The 21,233-nt window shown below is 35.5% G+C and overlaps 5 protein-coding genes and 1 non-coding gene across 6 annotated transcripts; 1 reads left to right on the top strand and 5 right to left on the bottom strand.

Moving 5' to 3' along the window:
* Positions 1-2,991: 2,991 nt before the first annotated feature.
* LOC113738746 (early nodulin-like protein 6) lies at positions 2,992-3,777 on the bottom strand. The gene is made up of 2 exons (XM_027266001.2): positions 3,537-3,777; positions 2,992-3,446 (listed from the first exon to the last, which is right to left on the bottom strand). Exons 1-2 carry the CDS (start codon positions 3,730-3,732, stop codon positions 3,115-3,117), a joined length of 528 nt encoding a protein of 175 aa, XP_027121802.1. The 5' UTR covers positions 3,733-3,777; the 3' UTR covers positions 2,992-3,114.
* Positions 3,778-4,511: 734 nt separating this feature from the next.
* Positions 4,512-5,937, bottom strand: LOC113739371 (cytochrome c-type biogenesis CcmH-like mitochondrial protein). The gene is made up of 4 exons (XM_027266586.2): positions 5,814-5,937; positions 5,521-5,674; positions 5,091-5,222; positions 4,512-4,998 (listed from the first exon to the last, which is right to left on the bottom strand). The coding sequence occupies exons 2-4, from the start codon at positions 5,662-5,664 to the stop codon at positions 4,795-4,797; spliced, it is 480 nt and encodes a 159-aa protein (XP_027122387.1). The 5' UTR covers positions 5,665-5,674; positions 5,814-5,937; the 3' UTR covers positions 4,512-4,794.
* Positions 5,938-6,477: 540 nt separating this feature from the next.
* LOC113740143 (uncharacterized) lies at positions 6,478-12,067 on the top strand. Its single transcript, XM_027267651.2, has 7 exons — positions 6,478-6,758; positions 7,420-7,645; positions 8,524-8,647; positions 8,802-9,133; positions 9,639-10,572; positions 10,986-11,179; positions 11,729-12,067. The coding sequence occupies exons 1-7, from the start codon at positions 6,616-6,618 to the stop codon at positions 11,807-11,809; spliced, it is 2,034 nt and encodes a 677-aa protein (XP_027123452.2). The 5' UTR covers positions 6,478-6,615; the 3' UTR covers positions 11,810-12,067.
* On the bottom strand, positions 12,039-13,507 carry LOC113739943 (peptidyl-prolyl cis-trans isomerase CYP26-2, chloroplastic). Its single transcript, XM_072045753.1, has 2 exons — positions 12,404-13,507; positions 12,039-12,249 (listed from the first exon to the last, which is right to left on the bottom strand). Exons 1-2 carry the CDS (start codon positions 13,456-13,458, stop codon positions 12,147-12,149), a joined length of 1,158 nt encoding a protein of 385 aa, XP_071901854.1. The 5' UTR covers positions 13,459-13,507; the 3' UTR covers positions 12,039-12,146.
* A 584-nt stretch (positions 13,508-14,091) lies between these two features.
* LOC113740477 (U6 spliceosomal RNA) lies at positions 14,092-14,192 on the bottom strand. Its single transcript, XR_003460475.1, has one exon. It is a non-coding gene; the product is annotated as a U6 spliceosomal RNA (small nuclear RNA).
* Positions 14,193-14,541: 349 nt separating this feature from the next.
* Positions 14,542-17,463, bottom strand: LOC113738809 (single-stranded DNA-binding protein, mitochondrial-like). The gene is made up of 4 exons (XM_027266079.2): positions 17,128-17,463; positions 16,329-16,555; positions 15,474-15,574; positions 14,542-14,954 (listed from the first exon to the last, which is right to left on the bottom strand). Exons 1-4 carry the CDS (start codon positions 17,404-17,406, stop codon positions 14,875-14,877), a joined length of 687 nt encoding a protein of 228 aa, XP_027121880.1. The 5' UTR covers positions 17,407-17,463; the 3' UTR covers positions 14,542-14,874.
* Positions 17,464-21,233: the final 3,770 nt, after the last annotated feature.

Genomic DNA, 21,233 nt, shown 5'->3' with positions numbered 1-21,233 from the left:
TTTTCTAATGTGTCCAAATTTATATGATGTTGCTACGGCACCACATATGATGGGGTTAAAGAAGGCATTCTAATCTAGTTAGGGATGGCAACGGGACAGGTCCCCCGCCCCGTTGCCTATTAGTTCCCCCCGTCCCCCGTCTCCCGCTCTCGCCCTGCCTTTCCTCGCTTCCCCGCAGGGTTAATAAAATTTTATTATATAATTTTATTATAATTAAATTTTAATAAATAATCAAGTACTAAAATATCAACACATCACCAAATTATTATTCATTGTAATTTTACAATTGAAACTCATAAAAACAATCAAACAGAAGTTATTTGAATACAATCCAATATGACGAAATAAATATAACTAAAATAGTCAAGTTTTCACTTTTAGTACAAATGCAATCACTAATTCATTATTGTGTTTGTGCTTTTTTTTGAGAAAAAAGTGTTATTCTATTAAGTGTAATTAGAAATTTAGGATAAATGTATTAGTAAATTTAGTATAACTAATTAATAAATTCTATTAGTAGACATGTATAATTATTCATACAATTGATAATATCAATTATATTACATAAACTAATATACATTATATAATACATCTAACTAATAATATCATTATCACAAGTTTATAACTAATTAACTTACATATTATATATAATTATATATATATTTATATATATATATATATATTTTTTTTTTTTTTGTTTTGCGGGTGGCGGGGCGGGGGTATACTCCCCCGTCCCGTTTCTAAGCGGGGGGGGGGGGGGGGGGGGGGGGGGGGGGGGGGAATTCCCCCCCCGCCCCAAGAGCCTCCCGCGCGGGCACCCGCCTCCATTGCCATCCCTAAATCCAGTATTGCGAGAAAGAAAACAGACAAATTGAACAGCATTATAGATACATTGTTGGAGCCATCAAGGCTCTCTTTTCCTTTTTAACAATAATTCTTTTTTCTTTTGGTTTTTTGGCTATCAAAGTTTAAACTCCATTCTGTCATTATCAATATACTCCGTATAAGATAGCTCTCAATTATTTCAAGTTGAAATGTGCGTATAATGTATTCCTTTCTCTCATTAATTGAAAATAATTTTTAATAGACTAGCATCTAGAGTACAATTTATTAAGGTGAATCCAGAGTATTTGATTCTTTTCAAATCCAATTATGTTACCAACGACATGAATGGATAACAAATTTTTTCAAATAATATTTTGCTTGTATTATAAATACATTTTTCAATCAATCTTTTTATATTTCTAACTATCTTTTTATCTCATATACATTACATCATAAAAAGTGCTACAATAATTATTTCAAATAATACTCTATTCAAACATCATTCATTTCGTTAGGGGTACTTAAAATGATAACACAAGATGTAGTATGTTTTTACATGCATAAACTTGAGTTGATTGAGATATGTGCCTAGAAGTAAATTTTAAATATTTTCATTCTTCAATTGAAAAGATTTTCTAACAACTATTCCAAAAAGAAATTTGGGGAATTCAAAACAAGAATTTATAATTATGCATAAACGTAAGGCCACTTAACTAATAATGTTATTGTATAGTAGGTTTTTTTTTTTTTAGTTTAAGTAGGAAATTTCGAATTCGGAACCTCTCACTTACATTCCTTTCCCAGATACCATTCATCCCATCCCGCCCTCTTTAAGGCAGATCCAAAGTACTTGATTCTTGTCAAATCCAACTATGTTACCAACAATTTTAGAGACATGAATGGAGAACAAAATTTTTCAAATAATATTTCACTTACATTATAAACATATTTTCTAACCCATCTTTTTATATTTTTAACTATCTTTATATCTTATATACATCACATCGCAAAAAATGCTACAATAGTTATTTCAAATAATACTCTATTCAAACATCATTCATTTCGTTAGGGGTACTTAAAATGATAATACAAGATGTAGAATGTTTTTACATGCATAAACTTGAGTTGATTGACATATGTGCCCAGAAGTAAATTTTAAATATTTTCATTCTTCAATTGAAAAACTTTAGATTTTCTAACCACTATTCCAAAAAGAAATTCGAGGAATGCAAAACAAGAATTTATAATTATGCATAAACATAAGGCCACTTAACTAATAATGTTATTGTTTAGATTGGAGTTTCTTAACAGACGCATGCCCAACAGGTTTTATTTTTTGGTAACTAGGGGTACAAAGTGGATAACAAAATGTGAACTAGTGAACATGTATGCGAGGAAGAGTGGTCTTTAAAAACCATGCATGTTTCTGTTTAGATGAACATACTTTCATCTCATGAAGTGCTGTCGCATATCATGCATGATGTGTTGAAACTTCCCTTCCTCTTCCACTGATTGAAAAGCTAAAACATATATTTTTTTTTCTGGGCTTACAGTCACGGAGAGCATATAGCATTCAGAAGAGCATTTTTGCTCGACAACTTCCTGGTTCCTTTGCTTTTCACTCGAAAGCTCGGGAATTTCACGCATCAAGGGATAGCTTTTCATGTGACAATCAATTTTTAACAACCCTTTTATGGCCTTAAAGTTATTAATATCTCAAAACTAGAGAATAAATTCTACATCTATACTAAAATCATAATAAAAAAAATTTCTAATTCAGTGAAAGAAATCCTTATGTAATTATTGATATTTTATAAAAGTTTTTCTTGACAACAAACAAAACATGACAAATTCTACATCTTTAGTTCCTTTTCCTATTTCAATCATCAATTTCATTATTTGTTTCTCTATCACTGCGAGTCTCTTCATTTTCTTTTAGTTTGACATATAATCTACTCCCTTTATAAATTTTATAATTTCAATTTGCTAATATCTACAAAACTAAAGATAATAAAAAAATATAATATTAATTAAAAAATAGACAAGAGACAGAAAAATAGAATTTTTTTTTAGATTTTGTAAATTTATTGTCTTAAATTTAAAATTATCTACTAAATAGAGGGCATTATAGGTATTTTATTATGTCAAGGGAGGTAAGTGTATTCGTAATCAGAACCAAAACATTCTTCAATTCAAGAAAACAAATTCAGGAGTTAAAAGATCATCTCCTGATTGCTAGCTATCACATCCATTTATCCATCTAAACTAATCACAAAATGGGATCAAGCATTAAACGACAATAATCACCCCAAACACTGCCAAAATGACCATCATCATACTAGTTCCAAAATACGTAGCCGCAGCACTTTTTGCAGGAGATGATGTATTTGCCGTCTGATTTGCAGACTGAGGGCTGCTTTCTACATCCAAGACCTTGATTACCATCTTGAGGCCTCTCTCGCAGTGCCCTGAAACCCCACTGATGAAATAAAACAGACCCGATCGGTCCAATGTATAGATTGTGTTGCCATTGTTGGAGAAGAACATAGGATGCAGCGATCGGCATTTCTCATACTCCTCCTTGGTCACTTCCATAACAGAGTCTTTCTTGTACGTAAAAACTGCACATGCATGTATACGTGTATTTGCATTGAGTTTCAATTACTACTAAAAAAAAAGTTCAATGAAATGGAGAATTGACAAGTACTTACTCAGGGTGTCATTGACTTTAAATCTGTTTTTGGAAGCCCAGTCATTGTACAGATCATCGTTCTTCGAAGGAGGAATTACCCAGCCAGTGTTGCCACCAACGTCGAATTCAACCGAAATCCCTGTTAAGAAATGGAGTGAAGTGAAGATGAATACTAGGAGGAAACATGTGGAGAAACTTTGGAAGAAAGAAGCCATTTTTGGATTTTTTTTGGACTTTCAAGAGGGAGCTCTTTGCTTGTATGAGTTTCTTGATGTGAAAAGTGTAAATGTGAAGAAATTTGAGTAGTAAGCCGGACTTAAAAAGGAGAGAGGGAGGTTGTGGAGCGGGATAAGGAGGGAGTTATGGCGCATGTTGGAGTGGTGGCTGCAACAGTTTAGGGAGGGCTTATCCTTGACTTGGTGTAACTGTTTTTCAAGTTTAACTTGACCGATTCAAACTTGTACAAGGCTGGCTAGAACTAGAAGCTTTGGTTTTTTTTTCATCAATATGTGGATTTTATTTACTTTTTACATGCCAATATGAGTAAATCTTTTGGTATCAAATGCTGAACGACTGAAAAAGATAGAAAAGCCCATGAAATTTTAGCACGTTTCTCATAAAATTTTTACTTTTTTCAAGAACGAAAAAAGTAATTGAAGTCAATAGGTAGGTGGCGACATGGGACACCAAGAAGAAGATTAATTTAACTTTTACCAAGGGTGGGAAAAAAGATATTCGATCTCTGGTAAATCGTTAACGCGAACGGTTTTGATGGATTCGCTAACTATATGCTTTTATCTTTCTTCTCTGGTAAATCGCGCCCCCGCACATTTTACAATTTCTATCCGGGAGTAAATATTGGAGCCCATCATGATGCTCTTCAGAAATGATCAATCCCCAAAGACTGCAAAACTAGCAGCACACTCAAATATGCTCTTCAGAACGTATTTCACTAGAATCAGTCTTGCAACCTTTAATTTAAGAATCACAAACGTTAACAGCTCAAATGGCAATGACACCCATGATTAGCATAACCATCAGCTAAGTTTGTATGGTACCAAATACATTTCATATACAACCAGTTAACTCCAACACTTCCACTAACTTGACAAATCAAAATACTTCTCCTAATCTCGAAACAGGTCAGTGGAAACTTTGGCCAGGGACCATTTCTCCTGCATGCATATCAGTTAGTTGCCAGCTCCGGGTAATGTGATGATTCAAGTCCGCGGAGTTCAGCACATCCAGTGAATGTGATGTGATGCAGGCGAGAAACTTCATCGACCAACCCACCTCCTCCACCAAAAGGAAGAAGTGATTCCTTCGGGAGGGGGTGGTGTGAGAACATCGAGCATGGTTTCTTTCTCCTTTGGGGTCAATGGAACTCCTCTAACTAGGTTCAGAGCCATAATGTGCACATTTGTTTTTTGTCTGTGCCTTTGATAAGCCCATATGCCTCCAGCGGCAGCCGCAGCTAAAATCTGTTTGAGAAAAGGTTCAAAATAAGTGATCAATTTCCATAGAACCCTAAAATAAAGAAGGGGGCGCGCCAATGGTAGTGAGAGTTACAGACCGGAGACAACCATAAAGCAGCAGTCTGCATATCAAATTTTGGCGCGTAAAGCACCGTCTCACCAAAATCATCCTCAAGCTTTTTGTAGATGTCTTTGTCAGTTTTCCCAGACCGGATTTCATCCCGAATTAACTACAACAGGTAACGTAAACAATACAGCTCCTAGTGAGTTTATGGAAGCATAAATAAGAAAACAAATGCAGCAAGTGGCTAGATAAATTTTTGGTAAAATGCAAGAAGAGCATGTAAACAACACCACCAAACAGAAGAAAGATGCTTCAGTGTTGTGTTAAAATTGCTTAAATTTACCATATCCTCCGCATACAATTCGGCCCGGAAAAATTTTTTTGGCTCATGAATAAATATCCACAGTGAATGAATTTAGCTTGGCGGGGAGTGTTGTGTTAATTGGGAGGAGAAAATGGGATACCTTTCTGAGCAAAATGGCAATGTCAGCATGAGAATCTTCAATGGACTGACTCCCACATTCCGTACACCTCACATTATGACTAATGTTTCTAGCTCGAGCTTCCACTACCCGTTCTTTCTTCATTGCATCCTCTTCGCTCTCCATTGCCCTCCACCTGTTCGATTTTATTCCCAAAAGAAATTCATTTCATAAATAGACTTGTAAATTTAAGCACCCATTGAACTTAGAATCTAAACTTAAGAAACGGGTTTAATCTAAGGGCAGTGCTGAAATCGCTCTATAGTATTACTTACCTGAATAGCCAATCTCACCACCGAAGGTGTTCTAGTTCCGAATTGCCCCGCCGACAGACGGAGGGAGAGAGAGAGACAGATTAGCTGAGGCACAAAAAAACTGCATTAAGAAACGGGCTTGAGCTTGCACTTTGAATTGGGCTGGGCTAAGGATAAAAAAGCATTATTAGTTCATACAACCCCATACTGTCATACAGTCTCGCGTCCAAGAACAGCATACGAATATTGGGCTTCATTAGAAAGGTCCAACTATGTCTAATATAAATAAATAAAATATAGGTTGACAAAACATGGTAGAATAACAATTTTCAAGCAATAATACCAATACTTGAAGTTCTTAAATAAAATAAATACAATAATACTTGAATCCACTTATGAATGTGATTAAAATATTTCTTTAAGGGAATGAAATACTTGTTTTCAATTTTTTAAGGAAAATAGCTGAACCAAGAAATAAATTTTAGGAAAATTATGACAAAAAATCGGCTAGAAATATAAAAAAAATTTCAAACAAATGCCTAACTAAAACTTTTCCCAAAACCTTATAATTGAATGAAAGAAAACCTTTTGATATCAAAATAATAAATATATTTCTGTATCAAAATAATAAATATATTTCTGTGTATGTTTATATATATAAAAAAAAAAGATTTCAAAAAATTTTCCGATGGACAGCTCATTAATTTAACAGCTCCAGTTTACTACCATATTTAGCTCTTCGAAATCCAAGTAAATCCTATTATGTCCAGATTCTTTTGAGCCTTTTTTTTTCTCAGGCCAAAAAATTTAGCAATAAGGAGAGATGGCGGCACAAAAGAGGATCGAAGCAATATTAGAGAGGCTGTTTCCGGAATCTCCGACCACCGCCACCACCAAATCCAAGCCTAATAATAGCGATAATAATCATCATAATAATAACGGCTCCTCTGCTTCCACCACCACCAGGTCTTCTTCTTCAGCTTTCCTCGTTAATTCTCTTTATATAACTCTCTCACAATTTTTTATCAACGGTTTCTCATTGCTCTTTTATGTACTCTTTTTTTTTTTTTTTTTTTTTTTCCTTTTGGTTGAAAGTGAACTTTAGCTGCTGAAGTTGTCACTTCGTTGTTTTCTCTGTATTTTAATTGTTTTTGTTTGGATTTCGAAGTTATTGTGAACTGAAATGTTGATGCATAAGCTCTAAGGCTGAAATGCTAGTTACTAATATTGTATGATTTTGGCTGATAACTGAAATGTTGATGCATAAGCGCTATAAAGCCGAAATATTAATTATTAATATTGTATAACTTTGGTTGATTTTTTCTTGTTTGTAGAGTATGATACTGTGTTTGAGTGGTTAAAATAGAAGTTTCTACCTGAAATACCAAAATGTACCCTTAAAGGGAGTGTTTTGTGTGTGTTTGTTGTGTGCGTGCATGTATTTCAATTTTTTTTTTTTTTGCTTCAAGCAAAAAGAATTGGATAGCTCCAAGCAAGGAAATTGATCTTGCATTTCTTTTGTGTGTTTGTGTTTGTCAATAAGAATTGGACTGCTACAACCAGAGAGAGTGAAACTTGTTGCCAATGATTTTTATTTTTTTTTTTTTGACAAAATTGGTTAAAACAGTAGTGCTGATGGAGTTCGGTGGTTGAAAGGCAAGAAACGGCCGAATGTATCCTCTGCATTGGGCATACTTGGTCCAAAATCGAGGTTAAATCCAACGGAGGAAATGCAGGTGTCATCCGGTTCAAGTGGTTCAGTACAAGCTCCATCTTGCAGACCATGGGACCGTGACGATCTATTTAGGAGGTTGTCTACTTTCAAGTCCATGACTTGGTTTGCTAAACCACAGGTACAAATCTCAGAGCCTGCTCTCTGCAATGGGAATTGGATTTTTTTTTTGGATGATTGGTTCTAAATTGCAAGACTTAATTCTTTTCTTGTCAAATATCAATCATGGGCATTGGCTGTTAAAGTTTTGTCTAAATTTTCCTGATCCAAGTTATAACTCCAATTCTAGTACACAAAATTTTTCGGATAGTTGAGAATTGATAAAACTTCCATGAGATATCCACAAGAAGATCAATGAGGCGTGGCAACATTTCATTGTTACAGCATAAAGTAATCTTGCCTATTTTAATGACATGCTAGAAGCTCCATAAGCTGATCCACTTTGCCATATAATTATAGCATCATTTGTCAAAATTGTTTCAACCTGGATGTTTGCCTTTAGTGGCCATTGTGGTGCTCATAACATCATACATTCTGGCACCCATTTTTCTCCATATTCATGAAGCCAGAAATTTATATTTTGTAAAACTCCACCATTCCCACATCACCAATATATACACCACATTTAGAATCCACTGTGGTTCATCTTTTCAAGGAGACTTGTCCAGAAAATTAGGTGAGATTTTCCAGACTTACCAAAACATCCTTTTAGCATATTTGTACATTTAGGTACGGATGTACTGGTGGATTTGAAGTACAGCTTGTAGAGAGATAATATCTGGTACCATAAATATTTAAGTGGACTTAAGATATGGGTTATGTTGCAGTTCCAAACTTCTTGTATGTAAATTGGATTAAATTCTTACAAATATGACCTTTCTCCATTTGAAAGTAAGACATATATTTCTTGGTATTGTTTGCCTTTATTGTCTCTCTCTTTCCATCAAACTCTGGAAGATAAGGCAGAATTAGAAAATTAATTCTCTCCATCAATATCAGACAATTAGTGCAGTGAATTGCGCTAGGAGGGGTTGGATCAATGTGGATATGGATACCCTTGCCTGTGAATCATGTGGTGCACGTCTTCTTTTTTCTACTCCATCATCTTGGACACAGCAACAAGGTAAGCACGATTCTCTTTACCATTCTGCTATGTGGAGGGCAAATTATTCATGTTGTAGCTGATTTGTGAAGCAACTCATTTCTTTGTTTCTCTCTGATATCTTTTCTTTCTTTTTTGGTTCTCTTCTACTGTGTTCCTGGTGACTCATTACCAGTTGAGAAGGCAGCCTTGGTATTCAGTTTGAAGCTAGATACTGGGCACAAACTACTTTGCCCATGGGTGGACAATATCTGTGACGAAAAACTTGCAGAGTTTCCCCCGAAGCCAACTACTGTTTTAGTTGATGACTATAAAAAAAGGTGTTCAGCTTTATTGCAGCTTTCAGCTCTCCCAATCATTTCACCTTCCGCTATTGATTACATAAGAAGCCCTCAGCTGGAGCAATTTTTTGGAGGACCTTCAGGTGCGGAGAAGAATAAATCTGCTGATGCTAGTAGAAGTCTCATAAATAACCCTCCTTCAGCATCTTCTGCTTCATACTATCAGGTTCAAACATTACGTATGCAAGTGATGCACTTGTAGAGGGATATTTAATATCCTACTGTAAAGAATAGTCTTCAGCCATTTTGCATGACTTTCAGCAGCTCGATTGTCTTTAATGCCAGTATTTGTTAGCTGCTTCATCAATTTCTGCCCGTTACATTTATTTTTTGTTATGATCTACAATCTTGAAGCTCAAAGCTCGTTTAAATTGTATATTTGATGGAATGCTAAGAAGCTATCCATTTAATGTGTGTTTATGCATACACAAACAGAGTCAGACAGATCCTTTGGAGTCATCTGTCATGAGCTTGTTTCAATTTCACTTTCTTGACCAGCTAATAATAGTGCTATTCCCGGATTCTTGTATTTGTTAGCAGTGTGATTTTTGCTTTTGGTTTGAACTGAACGGGTCCATGATTTGTATTGGTACTAACATTATGTTAGTTGGTTAACCTTCTAGAATTTTCTATCTTATCATGTTTATTAACATGAACATTGTATTTTGCAGGCACAAAAGCTAATCAGTCTCTTTGGCTGGGAATTTCATTCATTACCTTATACTGTTGATTGCAAGGTTGGAAAAGAAGATTCTAGCAACAATGTAAATTTGGCAAATCAACCTCATCTAGCCTCTGATAAGCTTAATCTGAGTGTCATCCGTTCCTCTGCTAAAGGGGTTTTGGAGGCTGATAATGATTCTCAGGCTTCTGAGAGAGTTCTCTATGAACCCAATTCCGTTGTCTTTGAGTGCAGGCTTTGTGGTGCTAGTATTGGTTTGTGGGCTTTTTCTTCAGTTCCACAACCTATAGAGTTTCTGAGGTTGGTTGGATATACTGAAGTTGATGGTCAAAATGATACTCCCCAATCCAAGAATAGTGCTCCTGGGACCTCCTTTTCCAGCAATGAGGGTCGTAATGATTTTGCGGCTTCTACATCTTCAAATGAGAAGACATGTACTTTGAATTTGACAATTGCTGGTGGTCCTCCACCTGCAAAGCAAAATTATAGAGCAACTATATCTTTGCCTCTGATTGGACGGAATTTGAGAGCTCGATTTTCCACCAACTATATGGTCGGTAAAGACCAAGAAATGGCATTGGTGGAAGGGAATACATCGCAACAGGCAAATGATCAAGTTGGTGAACCAGTTTCCAATAATGAAAAACAACTTGAAAACATGGAGGTTGTAGGAGGAGGTTTGGGTAGTGCTGACATGCTAGTAAAAAATGTGGGTAGTGCCGAGACAGTTGATTCTGTAGTTGAGGACTGTAACAGGTCACAAATTGGGGAATTTTCCGGCTGTAATGTCAAAAATAATGTTGGGATGGTCGTTGAGACTGCCACATGCAAAAATGACAACTTGCCAGGTGATAAGGAAAGTAACAATGCTGTGGAGTCTGGAGGGCAGGCTGGAGACAGCAATGTTCCTCACACTAGTTTGGGTAAAAGAGCTATCTTCGTTTTTTGCAGTGTCTCATGTTTGAACTTTTACCTTGACAAAGAAAAAAATAGTGTGTCTTCTTTTCTGGTCTTTTTATGATTTTTGCTTCTGTACCCATTAATTAAGAGAAATTGTCATATCAAGCTTGAACATTTTATGATGTTGAATGGTGTTTTCCCAGATGCATATAACATCATACTATATGTGAAGCATGATATGTGTCCTGGTATGTTAACATATATAATACACTGTAAAGGTTCTTACCCATTTCCTACTTTCATGTTATTTTGACTGTCTAGCAGTTGATGTAAAAAAAGTAGTTACTGATATTTTATCTGGTCTACTTCTAAAGGGTTCAGAGGTTAGTTCTTAGTCTGAAAAATATTGGTAAGCTTTTTATCTGCTGTTCTACAGGAAGGAATCCAGAACAAGAATCACTGCACAACTCGATGGAGTTCGATCCGATCAGGCAGCACAAACTTTTTTGTCCGTGGATTGCATCCATTGGTAATTCTACTCCTGGATGGAAACAAACTCTGTCTGCTTTACAACGCCATAAAGAATTCTCGGAGTCCTTTGCTGAAAATCCACCATCTTCCTTAATTGAGGTAAATGATGAAGTGTTACAATAGCAGCAGTAATTACAATATGCATGCCAAAATTAGAGAGTATAGTTCGCATTTGGTGTTTATCGTGGTCTGCAATTTTGGTTTACTGGTACATGTATTTTTCTGGTTGGTACTCTTCAATCTGCTGTAGCTAAACAAGCATCTTGAATTATGCTCCTAATCATAGAATTTTATGCTACTTGGTTCACCTTGTACAGTATATGAGTATGCATAGCACTTGGAATAGCTAGTTACTATCATTTCAATGTTGTGATCCAAGATAATAAGAGCATCACGTACAGCATCTGTATCAATTTGCTTCTTAGTTGCTGCAACCAGTTTTCATCTTAGTCTCAAGTGATTCAGCCTAGAATGTAAAATTTTACCTAAACCCATTTGAGATACGGTTCCAAACTGAAATGCTTGTTGGGTGAATTCTTTGTCTTGTAGCCGCAGTCTTAGCCTATTTAATTTTCTCTGTCTACTTGGCTTCCTCCTTTGTAAATGTATATGTGTCAAATGCATTCTTATGCCCTCTCTTTGATATAGGTGGATGATCCAATTGCTTCAATCAGAAAGCTTTTCAGTTCCCCACCTGTAAAAAGAACGAAGCATACTCATGCGAGCTAGTGCCTGGGATAGTGTTGACTTTGCAGCATGTCAAATGATTGTGAGATTGCAGAGCTAATCAGGAAAGCACACTCACGTATGCATACTTAGCTTTTCTAGTTTTTCTTGCCTACTTGAATTTAAAGATTTCCTTTTAAGGATGAGTGTAATAGCTTTTCATTATTTTCAGCTTGTTGCGATTGCAGCTGTACTGGCCATGTATGCATAACTCCAATTTATGACAGCACAATTTATGACAGCACAAAAATTTACTGAGAATCATCAATGTGAAAGAATTTCCCCGCACAATCTTGTCCTCTATTACATAATGGAAATAAGTGATCTATAGCGGCTTCATTCATTTTATCAACCCACAATTGGTAATCAACACCTTTGAATATGGTCGATTAAAGCCTCTCTCTGCTACAACAGCCCTTTTGTCTCCTATCAACTTTGCTACCCTGTTGGGCAATTCATAAAGAAATGTTAATTTCAAATTGTATCTAGGAAAATGATCATTTGCTGTATGTTATTTGTCCTATTATGTGCGCATAGAGTTGCTCATCTATGTAATGCCATGTTGGCATTGTTAAGCAGAGAGAGTACAACAGGTACCTGAAATAGGGAGAACTGGTATTCTCCTGTACTGTCTTCACTTGGCCAATCTTCTCAACAACGTCCATTCCTTCCAATACTCTTCCAATCACTAATGTTGATGCATCTAGTTCAGGCGAGTCTTTAATAGCAATGACAAATTCTGTCCCATTAGGATCCACTCCCACCTGTTCTTGATCAATCTCTAGCTTCCCTTTGCGTGCAATCAATTTCAACTTGGGTGGTGGTTTTGAAGGATCCCTCACTACAATGCCAATGCTTTTGGCCAAATTCTTTGTCCCTGGACAAGCCGCATACTGCTTTTCCCATTCATCTGTGAGTCTGTCAGCAGCCAAATTGCTTCCAGCCTTCCTCGCAAGCTCAGCATCAACACCATATGATCTCACTCCGCTATGTTGGACATAGTTTGGCGTGATCTTAACAAATTCTTTTCTTCTATAACTAATGCCCGCTGCACCACTGACAAGATCACTGAATCGGGCTGTACCAAATGGAACACTATCACTGTATAGCCCGATCACAATTCTACCAAGAGGCACGCCATCAATTGACACTTCAAGAAATGCCCTCTGGGTTGGATTTTGTTCTCCACAGGGATCTGCAGTTTTCTTTGAATCGTCTTCTGGGGCAAGTTGTTCAGTTTTTTGAGGATCATCCTCACTTTCCACTGGTTGTTCGGTGCTTGGAGGAACAACCTCACTTTCCACAAGTTCAGAGTTCCTAGGAACTTCATTTTCCTCACTTTCCACAAGCTGCTCAGTTTCTTTACTTGTATCCTCAATTTCCTCCGCTCTTGCTCTTGAATGGTGCAATGGCTCCACTGTCTGTGAGCCTAAGAGTAATAGCAAAGATGAGTTGGTGCAAATTGCAAGTTCTCTGCGCGAGACTTTACAGCATTGCTTGATACTTATGGTTTGAGTTTGTGGAGGAGGTAGTGCTGGGGGTTGAAGCAACTGGGGTGAGTGCTGCATCAGTTTCTGATTTGACCACATTTTATTCGGTTGTATTCTAGCTCTGTTTCTGCTGGTGTTTCTCCCATAACTTTCATAAATCATGATATGTCTGTTTTCTCCTCCATAGAGACAGATTTTGTGGATAAGGAAAGGAGAAAACCAAGCCATAAGCCAGGATAGTTGATCGCTTTGAATTCAGTATCGTCAGGTCAGCAGGCTCTTTCCTATTGGGCCATCTAGTTTTGCCGGCTTTCTGAATTCGGAATGTGGCCCAATTAAAGGAAATCAAGTTTTTGCACATTGAAAAGTACTTGAGGACTTTCAAATTTGCAGTGGGATAATTCCTGCTATTGCCACTTCAGCTATTGCTAATGATAGTCCATTTTGTCAATTCTAACTGGCTCTTGCTTTTTAGTCCAAACTTGAAGTCGCCATAAAACATGCTTTTGATATTACAAATCGCTTACAAGAGTTCGCTTACAAGAGTTCTTACGACTAGCTCACTAATACAATTCTCACATCGACTGTGAAATTCAGTAAGTCTTTCTGTTGATTAAGGCAAAACTTGGTTTTTCTACCAAAAAAAAAAAAAAAAGCTGAATTTGGCGCATGCAAAGAGTGTTGATGAACAGAGCGGTCCAAAGTGGCAGAACATATGGCACAATGCATCATAGCCCACGATCATCACAGAAGAGCCAGGTATTTGAATTCGACACTGACTGCAAAATAGCCCAAAAAAATTTGGACAATTTCTCGATTTGTGCATGTCATCCTTGCGCAGGGCCATGCTAATTTTATCTGTATCGTTCCAATTTTATCGGATGTCCCCGAAGGCCTATTGTCCATTCTTGAAACTAGTCATTTGGATCTGATTATTAGAATCCAATCTACTATCGAGCTAAAATATGACAATGAATTGATATCTCAATAAGATTACTCCATTGCCAGGTATACTGCTAAATAAGTCTCTCCATCTCCCCAACAATGTATAACACATAACACACAAGGAACAGCAAGTACAGCAGAAAGAATGGCTGACCCTTCGTTAATTAGTTCCAGACATCATTGCTTTCTTCTACCATTCTAATGTCTCTACCACATTCACCACTTATCTCCCTCTTGGAAGTAACACCAACAGATTATTGCAAGAATATACCTAATGATTTGTGGAATAACACCGTTAAATGATCTATGATCATAAGAAACACCAGCATCAATAAACGAGAGAGAGAGAGAGAGAGCTACTTCAATATTCCAAGGCAAGTACTTTTCCAACTAACAAGTAAACTGGCTATCAAACGCGACCATAAGCAATACTGGGAATATATTCTCCCACTAACAACCACGGACTACTTCAGAAAGGGACATCAAGATTAGCAAGACAAATAGTACAATTTATTAATCAGACTAGACCTGGCCCTCCCAATCTCCTCCCTCAGCTATGCTAATACATAATTTCAAGAGTGATTTAAAATACTCTCTCAAAGAGTCTCCCATTGCTTTCACACTTGATTCGCTTTAATAATAGCCAACACTTCTCAGATCTCCTTGTGATGGTTTCTGGTTTTCACTTCCTTGTCCCAAAAACACCAGCCGACCTACAAGGCCCACATAACCAGAGTTCACCATATTATCAGTGTTTCACCATTTTTTTTTTTTGGGATCATAAATGAAACTTCCAAAAATTCATTGACAGAACAAGCTTTATACATGTAACTTTATAGGGATAGATCAATTGAAAAGCAAAATTGGAGTGCTCCATTTGTATCTCTTAACAGATACTGTATATCCTATTCATTAAGCAGTCATGCAAACAGTTTAGTCACGTTTTCAAGTGACCAAAAGCTTTCATATTTTGACATCATAAGAGATGAGACACCATAGTCTAACATACATAAAATTCTTTCAAACATCATTAAAAAAAAAAAAAAAGAAGCTGCAAATAGCTGAAAAAACAGCATCAATATAAATACAGAAATATGTAGTTTACCAACATGAAATCAGAAAATAAAACAAATTGAATTGCTACTGTATCTTCAAGAAACATAGTTTCTTGTTTCTGGAGTATTGCAACCGTGTAATTATAATAGTATGTGGGAACAGGGTGATAAACTTACCATTTCGGCGTATTGCAATCTCTCGTATACGTCGAACTAGACCAGTTATTGGATCATTAAATATCTTAGTCTCCAGATTTCCTTCCACGTACAAGACTGACCTGTGAGGTGATGAAAACATCAATAACATTAAGGATATAACCATAACTCAAAAGAAAGTGAGCAATTGATTGATGCACAAACACGTGCGAGCAAGGGATGCTCATGGTTGTTAAGTGAAGAACATTGCATGCTGATGAGTATAAGTGCAGGGCGAATCATGCTCAAAGCTAACTCAGTAGAAAGAAACAGAGAGAGAGAGAGAGAGAGAACAAAGAAAAACAGCCAATGTAAATCTCCATAGGCTACAATCTTTAATAAATCAACTATGATGAGAAAGTAGACTGATTAAACATAGTAACAATGCCCAAGGACCACCAGTTCGTATCAATAAAAATAGTAACAACTAAAGGGGAAAATAGTAACAACTAAAGGGGTAAGACTTACGGAGCAGGATTTGTTGGACAAACACCAACAAATTGAATAAAAAAAAGGTGAAATTCTCGAACCACAACATTAACCATCTAATTTGGTGGTCTGCCAAGTAATCTACAAAACTGACTCACTTTAGTATTAAATTCCCAATTATGAGCTGTCGTTTCTCAGAAACCAGCAGAACACAGGACATAATCCAAGTTTTATTAATTTGGATTCTAAGTCTCTTTTCACCTCTTTCAATTGAATTAAAAGTTCATGTTAGTATACATAAGAGTTTGACATGTTATACGCAATAACTTTTAGAATTTCAACACTTAAGAGCCATAACCTTTGCAAAATGTCAATCACAGAAGCCTAAATAAATCCAAACAGGCTCACCCTGGTACAGCATGCTTCACAGTTAGCGCTCCTAACCTCTCAGGATAAACTGCAACCCTGTGCCATTGAACTGCACACCTATCTGCAAATTCTCTAGGCTCCTCATTATCAAATGGCCTCCTATTGTTCCGAATACCACCTGTCCCAAGCGACAGCAGAGTGACTGCTCTCCCATTCCTTAACTTCTTCTGAAGAGGAGCCTGCCCCACCAGACCAATCAATACAGCCTGTTCCACATACATGATAGAGTTACGGAAGCAAATCAGCTTCGTTTTGTACATGCAAAATTCCTCTTAATCCGAAGACTATGAAAGAACATTTTATATGCTTTTTTAAAAAAGAATTCCCTTACAAACTAGACTCCTGATCAATGTGGCCAACACCCCCCCCCCCCGGGGGGCGGGGCGGGGGAAAACACACGCCAAATTTGAAAAGAAACAAAAACAAAAATTTCAAAATTTCCCCGTATAAACAAACAAAAAATATCAGCTAGAACATAATAAAAGTTCAATCTTGCCCTGCCACAAACTTCCGTCAGGTCCTAATAAAATTCTAATCTTTGACCTGATAGCAATTTTCATTATAAACTAATAAGAATTTCATCCTGTCTAACAAAATTTTGTGCAAAGTAACCCCACCAAAAACGCACAACAATTTTTACACATCACAGAAAAAACAAGAAGACAAGATGACTGTCGAAATGTAAAAACAAATTAAACTTTGAAACTATATTCTAACAGTTATTACCATGACAATAAATTCCAAAAAAAAATTCAGAAATGTTCAGCAAAAATTGGACCTTGTAAATGCCAACATCCAACCCATTTTCGAGGGGACGACTCCGAATGACGCGTTGCTGCTTAGTTGAGTCTGAGGAAGAAACAGAAGATGAAGAGGGGGCTGGTGACTCAGCATCGGAATGGACCGAATTGACAGCGGAGGGTTCGTCCGACTCTGAGGAGGCGTCCATAAAAGAAAAGCTTTTTGAGCAAAAGGAATAAGAGAGAGTCGAGGGCTTTGATCTGGGGTTTGAGAGAAGAAGTCTACGGCAAAGTGTCCTTGAGAGTGAAGACGCCATTGATGAAGAGAAAAGAAATGATCTGCTAAAATTTGGGGGAAAATGAAATGAAATCCTTATCCCTTAAACCCTGCTACTTAAACCCTTTTATTTTTTATCTTAATAATTCTTTTTTTTTTATCTTACCAAAAAAAAAAACCGGGGAGGGAATACGAATTTGGTCCTTATGATTTTGCCAAAACATATTTGTCTCCCATCTAAGTTATCTTTAACAATTTTTGCAAATGCATAAAGGATATTTAATTGAAAAAGCTGTTAATTAACATTTTAAGTGAATTAAAAATATCAATTTAATTCCAATTTGATTGGAGAATGGGCCAATTTTAGTCACACAAAATTCCATTAAAATATATTGAAGTTACCGTATTGACAGGGGAAGGGTTGACTTTGGTGATAAAATAAGAGAGGTTATAAGTAGAGGCGTCCATTGCCAGTAATCGAAAATTTGATTAAAAAAATTCCAGTAATTAAGGAATCGGTTGTTTAAAACCAATATTCGATTACCTTCCAAACTTTAGTTTGGTGAATTGGATTGAAAAATCAGTAATTCAGTAATATCCAAAATTAAAAATGTCAATAGTGAATTAAAATATTTTATTTTTTTCTAAAAAATTGTTGTAACAAAATAATATCCCATATGTTTTTGATAAAATTCAATCAACTTAATTCAAATAAACATGATATGCAAAAAAAAAAAAAAAATTCATAATCCTAAGCCCTAGCTCATAATCTCAATTCTTAAACAACATTGAAATAAACAAGAATTCTAAATTTAATTGTCAAACTAAACTCCAACATGCTAACTTCCATCAAAATTTGACTTCCAAGTGTAATTATAATTAAGTTAGCTAATTAGTAATTACAATTAGTAATTAGTAAATATACGAGTACAGTATTCCAAGTAAATTTAAAAAATGGGTAAAAAACAAAAAAATCCCCTGTGGTTAATCTAATACACAGAAAAGCCCTCTCATGGTTTCAAACTATACAACACGACACCTCATGTTTTGAACTAAATTGTAAAGGTGACGGAATCCGTTAAATTTAACGAAAATGGACGAAATATAAGGAGATATATTCAGATTACACAGGAAACTGAGTTGTAGTGAGTAAAAAGAAAAAAAGAATAAAATAGTAGGAAGGATTTGGAGTGGGGGATGAAGAGAATCAAAACACTCAATTCAAACACAGAACAGAAAAGTTTGGCAATAGGATAGCACAGAGGAAAAGAAAATTACAGTTCTAAAGAATGTATCAGAGTTTCTTTTGGTTGCTAAATAGTATAGAATTCTTTAAAAAATTTTACCCATTACACAACAAATATACACTTCCACACACCAATATATACATATATACATATATATATATATATATATATATATAGAGCGAGAGAGATCATCCTTTATTTTTAAACCCTACGGAAAGTGTCAAAACATGACATTCTTTCGAATTTTATCCGTCTTGCTTGCTTGCCTGGTTCGCTCTATTTTTTTCCCCTTCTCCTTGCAATCATTACAGTCGAGAATTCTTCCAGACAATCCTTGATGAAGGCATTTTACTTTCCTGCTAATATCATGATCGGAATGCCCAAATTGTGCATGGTCTAAAAGGAGAAGAATGACATTTTGAAATGGCCTTAGTGGAGGGGATGCCAAATAATAAGTGAACTAAAGAAAACCTTGCATTTGGTTTCTTGAGAAATCTTTTTCATACTACCCTTGATACGCTACACGAATGCCAGACAATAATATGTAAACGTACCTCATTTGGTCCTCGTCTCGTGTTCATGAAGGCGCCGACAGCGAAAACAGCGGCTAAGAAGAGCAGACCCCATATATCATCAAATCTTCGGTTGCAATTGTTGATCTTTTCCTCCAACTTTGTAACCTCAAGCTGCATTTCCATTTGCTTGGCGCTCAAATTGGCAACTTCCGAGGCATTATCTGCCGTGGCACGGGCCTCCGGCCCATCCAGCAACTTTTCCAATTCCTTTTGCAGCTAATTTTGTACCCGTTCGTTGAACGGGAATCGTCGAAAAATAATAAACTATTTAGTCAATTTATAAAAATGTCGATATAAAATACATATTTAATGTATAATCTATTATAACTTGTCTTAAGTATATTTCTATGAGTGCATTGTACTGTAAAGTATTCTTATAATATAAATTTAAACATCTAATTCAGTGAATAATAATTCAAAAATAGAAAAAATAACATTCAACAATACCATAACATTCAAAAAATTGAAAATAAATAAAAAGTGCAGTAAATAGTATCAAATAACATTTTACTCTTCAGAAACTTGTTTTTATTTTTTTCTGTTTGAGCATTCTCTTCGATTTGTCCGTGCAAATCAGCATTTATTGATTTTCTATTATCACTGCATGATAGCAAAGTAGGATAATTAAGTATAAAAAAAATAAATGATTTATCGCATTTAAGGTTGTGTATAACAATACGTAAAGATTATAATTAAGTAAATGGCCACAATCTTTTAATTAACTAATGAATTTGCAGATATATCTAATAGAGATATTTATGTCTCTTACATTTATATCGCATTACTTTCCAGTGCCTTTTATTTTTGGTTATTTTTTCTGAAGACGAATTAACAAACATCGTAGTATATGATCACAAAAATTAATTAACAAACATGATAGAAAAAATCCTATAAAAATAACGATGAAAGTACTTGTTTAAATCCTATGTCTTCATACAAAACAAATAGAAAATAAAACAAAAGGACAAAATTCAAGATATGTTAGTAAGCTCTTACAATTGAAAATCAACATGTCTTTTTTAAAAATATATATATATATATATATATATATATATATATATTGAAAGAAGATATATCTGATAATCAAGAGGAGTGAAAACCCAAAATCGATACTTTAATATGCCAACCGCTTGCACTGAAAATACCTGACCATGAATTTGATGTTTGAAATCAATATATTAGAGGCTATATGTAGTGTAGGCATAGGAAATAAGAATTGATAAGGATACAAAGAGATATTGATAAGAACATTAAAAGTATGTTTATCTTAATTTAAATTGCTTAAAGTACGTAACTTTGGGTAGGAAAAAAGAATCCTATAATATTAAGAATTCTTATAGAAAATAAAACCATAATCATCCAAATAACTTTGGGTAGGAAATAAGACCTTATGTGACCCGTACTATGCACGTAGATAAACCTGTACATAATAAATTTACAAATGCGTTATCAAGATAGATTTTACCGATCTCAAAAGACCATCTCCACTATATCGAGTCCTTTAAGTGCATGGACTCCTATGATATGAGTCCACGCACGAAATACTCTCCACTATCTGGGCAGAGATGTATTGTGATTAAGGAATTATTAGCATAAATATATTAAAAAAAAAAGACGGGCGGAGGACACTACGGATACTACGGGCGGAGGACTTTCTCTTGGATTGGAGGACACTACGGACGAAGGGTTGGATAGGGGCTTTCGGGGTGCAAAATTTCAACAAATATCTAATGTTTTATCTCATCTTTCTTTAACTATGATAATGAAATTTTATTTCTTTGATTGATGACACTCCATTTTCTTTATGGATTTTTCCAAAAATTTTCAATCAGATGAAGTGCCATTTCTCTTTGTACATCAATTATGCATGGGAACTATGAGTCTTGTAAAAACTTTCTCGGGCTAACTTTTTTTAATTTTCATGTCTAGATTGTTTGTATGTTGTTCTATATATGGGTTGATTATCTTAAAATAAAAAGGATCTATGATGAATCTGTTAAAAACAAAGAATAGGATACTATAAAAAAATATATATCATTTATTCC

The sequence above is a fragment of the Coffea arabica genome, chromosome 4c, assembly GCF_036785885.1.
Source record: "Coffea arabica cultivar ET-39 chromosome 4c, Coffea Arabica ET-39 HiFi, whole genome shotgun sequence".
NCBI lineage: Eukaryota > Viridiplantae > Streptophyta > Magnoliopsida > Gentianales > Rubiaceae > Coffea > Coffea arabica.
Note: the sequence above shows the minus strand (reverse complement) of the source record. Positions and strands in the feature narration are given on the sequence as shown.